We start from the raw sequence: 7,954 nt of genomic DNA, 5'->3' as shown, positions 1-7,954 counted from the left end.
ACTGACATGACATAGTATAAATGACATATAAAACATAGGAGCTGTTTTGAAATCCAAACTATCTCAGATAAAAAAATAGTTGACTCACTACGTCAAAACATGTAATCACCGTCGGACCATCATTGCCGATTATGTTGGAGTCAGCACCGTTAAGTTTATCACTACTAGTTTGTGGCTATAACTTATAGTGATAGGTGGATATCACTACCAGCTCATGACTCCAACAGACAGTGACAGACATGGTACTACCTCGTCAGTTGAAGCCATGAATCAACAGTGATAGCCTGTTTAGCACAAAAAATCATAACTTATTCATATGACCTCGGCTTAAGATAAACTTTATATCAAAATTGTAGAGTTTAAAGAGATCTAAAACTTTGTAGTTGATAACTTTTTTATTTAAGATGCTTTACAAGTCCAAATATCTAATATAAGTCCTCAGAACAGATTTGAGATGATTAACAATGTTGAATGGAGATGAGATCAACATCAAAGTTGTAGTACTCGGTGAGATCTACATCTTTGCAGTTAACAACTTTTTCATTTTAGATCATTTGAAGTGTCAAATGTACAATATAAGATCCAAAATTGTGTAGTTAAAAAAATAACGTCAGCTATATAGTCACATATGTCGCGTAGGTCAGCTGGTATGTACGCTCGAGGGAACTTCAACGCTGAGGTCTTAATTTTGAATCTTGAGGAACACAATGGTCAGCTGGTATGTGCGCTCGAGGGAACATCAACGTTGAGATCTTAATTTTGAATCTTGAGGAGAACAATATTTTCTAATTTTTTACTACTTAAGATTGCCGGTTCTATGCCCGACAATGATGAGGCTGCTCCGTCACTGCCGATTATCCATTTTGACCCGGCAGTGATTATGAAATCTGACATAGTATTCTACAGTTTTATAAAAAGTTTGTATTCTTATGCCATATGAAGAAGTTATGGATTTTTTCGTGTGTGCCGGTGGTTTACACTACCACGCATAGCGATGAACCAAAAAGTGATATATCACTGCTGATTTGAGGAGATAACCAGCACTTGCGAGGATCATCCGAGTAAAATTCAGATTCAGAGGTGGTTACATGCATGCTATATATTGGGCCCCAAGACGATTTATGTAGGTTGTATGTGCCAGACGAAATCGAGTTTCTCAAAATCGATTTTGTAGTAATGTTTGAACAAATTAAAGACTACAACAAAGTTTTTTTTAATTCTTATTGCCAATTGAATCCAAGAAAACATTTAATTTTCTAGCAAAACAATACGATCTATGCGGCTGAAGACACAGTAAAGGAATAAGTTGTGCATGTACGTTGATATTCTAGTATCTCTGATGAAGTGCACGTACGTATGTGCAAATTATAATATAGCCAAATAAGTGATTCCTGTGTCAGTTGCCAAGGCTTTGCATGGAGCAAGTGATTCCACACTCACCAGCCGGTCTATATATGAAGCCAGATTGAGGATACTTCCATCCAATCCAACACACAAAAATTGTATCATCATCGTTAGCTGACACAGATCATGCAGATCTTCCAAGTGACGACGATGATCCTGCAGCCTCGGTTACTCGCATGCTTCTTCTCCACACTCCTGCTCACACAGCTGGTACCATTAATTTGTTCGAACTTTGCTAATATAATCTGGCCACATGAATTTAGTCTCATGTCTTAGTGATTCGATGGTGCGTGTATGCAGATGATGGCGCCTACTGCGGCGGCGGAGACGACGGTGAAAGTGAGCACCACGCCGATCTTCCACGAGATCCCACTAGGCCAGGCGAGAAAGGACTTCCAAGTGCTGCTGCGCGTCGAGGCGCCGACGGCGGCGGTGCGTCCTGAGGCGCGCGTCCCCATCGACGTCGTCGCCGTCCTCGATGTGAGTGGCAGCATGAATGACCCGGCTGCAGTGCCGCCGGAGCGGAGGACGCCGACGTCGAGGCTGGACCTGCTGAAGACGGCCGCCAAGTTCATGGTTGCCAAACTCGAAGACGGAGATCGCCTCTCCATCGTAGCGTTCAACGATCGACCCGTCAAAGAACTTAGCTCCGGCTTGCTGTACATGTCCGCCGACGGCCGGAGAAACGCCATGAGAAGCGTGGACCAGCTCGAGGCCCGTGGCGGCACTGCGCTCGTGCCGGCCTTCGAGGAGGCGGTGAAGGTCCTGGACGGCAGGCAGGGAGACGGCCGGAGCCGCCTGGGTTTCATCGTCCTCCTCACCGACGGCGAGGACACGAGCGGGTTCACGCTGAGCGAGCGGCGCCGCGAGGTGATCCGAGGCGCCCTCGGCAGGTACCCCGTCCACACCTTCGGCCTGGGCAGGGCGCACGATCCGGAGGTCCTGCTGTACCTTGCCCAAGAGTCTCACGGCACCTACTCCTTCGTTGACGACGACAACCTCGGCGAGGTCGCCGGCGCCCTCGCCGTGTGCCTCGGCGGGCTGAGCACCGTCGCTGCCGCCTACACGCGCGTCGTCCTCAAGGCCGACGAGCTGAACGGGGTGCGCATAGACCGCGTTGACTCCGGTGGCCACGACAGCAGCGTCAGCTGCGGCGGAGCCTCCTGCGAGGTCTCCGTGGGCGTCCTGTACTCCGGCGAGGCGAAGCATTTCGTGGTCCACCTCCACGTGCCAGCTGCTGCGCCATCATCGTCGTCGTCGTCGTCAACGGAGGGCGGTTATTACTGCGACGGCCTCGGCGCCTGTGACCGCTACTACCATCACCGCCACGAGCAGCGCCTGCTCGCCGTCGGCTACTCGTACAGGGACCATCCCAGCGCCCGGTTGATCACTGTAGAAGGACACGGCGTGTTCGTGCAGAGGTCACCGTCACCGGCGGTGTTAGACGGTGGGCGGCAAGCTCCTGTTCCTGTTCCCTCCCCGGTGGTCCTGCAGCACATCGTCCGGTTGGAGCTGCTGGAAGTCGTCGCCGGCGTCGTCCACGGCGAGCTGATCACCGACGACAGAGCGCGTGCCGCGGATGTGCTGCAGCTCAAGTGGGAGGAGTTCAGAGCGTGCCACCAGTTCTGGGGCGGCGGCCTCGACCTGATGAGCGGCCTGGAGAAGGAGGTGGGCGTCATGGTGAGCAGCCTCAGGGCAGGGGTGGCGGCCTACGTCTACGCCTGGGTGTCTAGCCACCAGATGCAGCGCGCCACCAGCATCGGCTCGCCGGAGAAGGCGGTCGTCCAGTTCCTGACGCCGGCGATGCGGCTCGTCTTGGAGGAGGCGCGGAAGCTGCCGCGGTGGCAGGCTGGAACGACGGCGGCGGCGACGAACGTCCAGCACGTGGGCAGCGGCGTCGACGAATTCGAGATGGTAGAGTGGAGGCTGGAGGTGTGGTCCAAGGTAAAGCAGCACCTCATGTCGTTCCAGGAGCAGCCGGCGGTGGACGACGAGCAGCAGCACCTGGCCGCCGTCTTCCAGGAGGCGTCGCTGGAGGCCATCGACCGCGCCATGTACCGCGACATTTACCTGGTACGAATTACTACTCTTTTGGGTTTATTTTTTTCTACGAAAACAAGCTTTATTTATCAACATGTATTTAATAATTAATTTTATGTAAATATAATACAGGCCGCGGTTTATGCGAGCAAGCTGAGGCGATGCCGCTCGTCGGGCGCCAAGAAGCAAGACGTGAAGGATTGAGAACTCGGCACTTGATTTAAGTGGGCATATTTATCAGGTCGTCAATAACTAAAGGGGTGTTTGGTTCCATGGACTAAATTTTAGTCTATGTTACATCGGACGTTCGGATATTATTTAGGAGAACTAAATATGAATTAATTATAAAACTAATTACATAGATGGAGACTAATTTACGAGACGAATTTATTAAGCCTAATTAATCCGCCATTAGCACATATTTACTGTAGCACAACATTGTCAAATCATGGACTAATTAGGCTTAAAAAATTCGTCTCGCAAATTAGCCACAATCTGTGTAATTAGTTATTTTTTTCGTCTATATTTAATACTTCATGCATGTGTCTAAACATCCGATGGGACAGGTACTAAAATTTTCCTGTAGGAAGCAAACACCCCCTAAGTTACCTAGCCGTTTGTACTGGGCATACCCTCCTTTATTATTTACTAGCAAATGAGCTCTTACGTTAAGCATACATTTTGTTGTGTAATCATCTTGTGGTTCAGAGATTTATAAAATGGTCACGTCATCTATTCCAATATATACTATATATATTAGACCCATATGTATCATTGCCGGATCTAAATCTAGCACCACATATATACCTAGCAGTGATAGGATCGTCTGCCTCTACCCGATAGTGATAATAGAACATATCAGTACCGGGTCGATCCTCTACCCGATAGTGATAGCGTAAGGGTCACTGCCGACTTTAACCGACGGTGACCTTCATTTTCCTACTTTTTATATACTTTATTTTTTCCATTCAATTAAATAGAGGTTATTAATTGTCTAATATTTGATATTTGATATTAATATAATACATTAAATATATCCTAATGCCATCATATATCTCACACGATATTGGATATAACATCATAACTAGGAGAGGCGAAGTCATTACAAACCAAAGTCATAAGAAACACAATTATAGATGATAGTCTTATTATTACTACAAAACAAGTGATCACACATTCACACTCACTACTACTGCTTATTAAGTGCCACGACATAGTTTGTGTAGTGAACCGTGAACGTCTCCAATTGTGTAACCAAGCACATCATTTAAGTATATCAACGCATTAATTAGTGCAGAGCACATGGTCTACCAAAGATGGAACAACCTAGTCTACTTGCAAATGGGGTAGGACCCAAAGCAAAAATGCAAATGATCTTGCAATCTATGTGAGGTGGGCCTTGAACCTGCATAGTACTAGTGGTAACCGAGTTGCTCCATGACTTTGACATAGAATAGCTCTCGGCCAATGGTGTTGGCTTGGACAGCAATGAAGCTTAGGCTCCGGCCAAATAGTCGAGCAAAGTTTCTGTAGAAGGCTTTACCATGCAAAAGAAAGCTCCGGTGTTACCCAGAGGAACGAAAAGCACCAGAAGAAAGGGTGCTCACCAGAGGCTCTGCAGAAGGTTTGGGACATCACCGGAGAAGGGCAGCGAAGAATGGAGTCTCCACGGTTGGCAGTAGCTAGCCTAACTGCTAGTCTACGTCGCAGGCACCAAAAAATCTTCAGTGGCCTCACCAGAGCTTCGGTGAGCTCTGCCTGAGGGTACACCAATGCCAACAGCTATATTGAGGGATGGAGGCTATAAATACACCCAACCGACCATTTGAGTGTTGTTGGAGCTGAGCATTGTTGCTAGTGAGTCGAGGCTCATATCTAGTTGCTCTAGCCACCAAAATTCTTAAGGAAATATTAGGTGATTAGCATTAGTACTTTGCAAAGTACTTCGACTAGTTAAACCTCATATTTGGCACTTGCTCTAGGTTTAGGTTTAGTGTTTAGTGAGGTTTATATACCTCTTGCCTTCTAGGTGCTTGCGAGCACCATTGCTTGTACAGTAGGGGCTTGTAGTCTTATGAGGCCCTCCGACGTGTGGAGAGCCTGCCATCAGTGTACTAAGCAAACAAGGTCTGCGACGTTTTGGTTCGAAGCTCCATAGTGCAAACAGCGGAGAGCGGTCGGGGAGAAGGCCCAATGTAGATCCACTGGTGCATGTGGGCTCCACGGAGTTACCGACATGAGTTAGCTCTTGCGAGGGGCTTCAACCAGGAGCAGGGGGAAGCCACAAGCTTCTTGACACCTCGAGAAAAATACCATGCACAGGATCTGGCCACCGCCGCCATTGCCGCAATGAGCAATGGCATCATGCCAGTCGCAGCCGCAGGGGGCTTCGCCGGCCATGCCGCAATCGCCGTGGCAAGCTGGCACGCGGCCACCACCGCTGCAAACCGGTCTAATAAGGAATCAAGTGTTGTCTGGTCTAGTTTTAATTGGCAGATGGTTTGGTTGGGTTTGGATCAAGGAGCAGAAATAGTGGGGGGTTGGATCGGCTCGACGTTAGCTTATGCAGTTGGTCTTGTGTAGTTTTAGGATGGTTTCCAGCCCATTAGCAGGTTTATGTAAAAGAGCTCATACTATATATATATATATACTCTCTCCACAGGGCAATATATATAGGGATCAATTTCTCTAGTCCCAAGTGTATATATGTTCATTATTAAACCAACTCATTTGGTCATCTTTTATGTCTCACAATTACCACCCGGCATGGCAAAAGGACATTATCGTTAGGTGAGACCTTCACTACTCAGTAAAGAGGCGAATTGCTAAAGTTATTGAGCTGATCCAATCACCATGACAATATGTTCCTGCTTGGCAATCCCTTTAAATTGCCATGCCTCCATGTTCTCACCAGATCAACAGGCACCACCCAATGAGCCAACGATGATATATATGTGACCCAAAGATTTCAATGAAACTACCATTTCTCGGGTACAAAGCACGCATACATAATATGTGATGCTTTACACAAGTTGTAGTAAGAGTTCAGGATTGAGAGGCATTTGGGATGATTTAGTTGCATGTTGTCTTTCTTAAGCAACTACGGACATCTCCGGTGTGGGAGTGAAAAGCTTGCTGAGGTGACAGGCCAGGGTCATAAAATTCCAGGACATGTCCTGAAGACGTCGGGAGTGAAGCATCCAGTTTATACATGACGGGATAGCCTTCTGATGGTTTTCTAGTACCTTCTCCTCTCACTACTTGAAAAATAGTTTGCAGCAATGGGCCGTTTTTTTAGGGGCGGCTGACATTGGAGCAGCCCCTACAGTGACGTGCTCGGGCTCCAGCACAGCAGCCGCCCCTACAAATGGCACAGTAGGGGTGGCTGGTAATACGAGCCGCCCCTACAAATACGTCGATTTGTAGGGGCGGCTGGTACGTAGAGGCGGCTATTTGTAGGGGCGGCTGAATCACCCCAACGAATACACCGTGCGATCGATCCTCTTCTATACCAATCTACCTGCTCACAGTATAAAAGCAAATCGGCGCCGACAGGTGGGGCCCACCGGCTCTCGCTCGGCCGCCTGCCTCCCCGTCCCGAACCCTAACCCGCACGCATGCACGCCTTTGCCGCCGTCGCCGCTGCCTCACCGTGCACCGCGCCCTCCTCCTCCCCGGCCAGCAACCGCCGTGGCGCCACGCCCTCCTCCCCAAGCAGCAGCCGCCGCCGCGCGCCCTCCCCCTCCTTCTCCGGGTCCTCGCAGCGCCTCTCCACCGCGCGGCTCGAGCGTGAACCTAGGCCCGCGCCCTCCTCCTCCTCCACCCCTTGGCAGCAGCAGCCGCGACAGGACCCGGTGCTCGTCACTATTGGAGCACGAACGATGCGGCGATGGGGACGGAGGAGAAGAACGTCTGCGTACAAGTGGAGATCGACCCTCCCTGCCACAGCGGCCACGACCGTCCCTCCACGACTAGGTCAGATGGATCCATGCTCTTTCTGCCTTTTCCCTTGCCTCCCTTCACGATGAAGACCTACTCTGATTCGTTGGTCCTGACTAGGCAAGGTGCAGGTCAGATGCAGCATAAAGAAGGTCAAAGGCGCATGGCTGCACTATCAGGTCTACTCGATTTGCTTCTCTTTTTGTTTATAATTTTGCCATCTACTATGGATTCGTGGCCCCGATCCATCTGGTGTTATCGATCTGGTGCATTCGGTTGGCCATAGCTCGATTCATGTTCGACGAAATGCCCGCACAAATAGTTGGTTGGTGATGGTGTATTATGCCTTTGACTTTGTGGATTTTGTCTAGCTAATTGAACCTTCAAATCAGTCTTATTTTGGCTCAAACTTTAGGAACATGACTAATTTATACGCGGGGATTTGCCAAATGCCAAGATAATTGAACCTTTAAATTAGTCCTATCAGTTTGACTCTATGGCTGTTTATTAATCCTAACTTGTACTTTTTGAATATGTATTGGCTTTGCATTGATTCTTAGATCATTATTAT

At 48.7% G+C, this 7,954-nt stretch overlaps 1 protein-coding gene across 1 annotated transcript; it reads left to right on the top strand.

Annotated features, from left to right (window-relative positions):
• The first annotated feature begins 1,443 nt into the window (after positions 1–1,443).
• Positions 1,444–4,176, top strand: LOC136522394 (uncharacterized). The gene is made up of 3 exons (XM_066516216.1): positions 1,444–1,614; positions 1,705–3,477; positions 3,577–4,176. Exons 1-3 carry the CDS (start codon positions 1,531–1,533, stop codon positions 3,646–3,648), a joined length of 1,929 nt encoding a protein of 642 aa, XP_066372313.1. The 5' UTR covers positions 1,444–1,530; the 3' UTR covers positions 3,649–4,176.
• Positions 4,177–7,954: the final 3,778 nt, after the last annotated feature.

This window comes from Miscanthus floridulus, chromosome 18, assembly GCF_019320115.1.
Source record: "Miscanthus floridulus cultivar M001 chromosome 18, ASM1932011v1, whole genome shotgun sequence".
Lineage (NCBI taxonomy): Eukaryota > Viridiplantae > Streptophyta > Magnoliopsida > Poales > Poaceae > Miscanthus > Miscanthus floridulus.
This window is presented reverse-complemented; position numbering and strand designations above follow the sequence as displayed.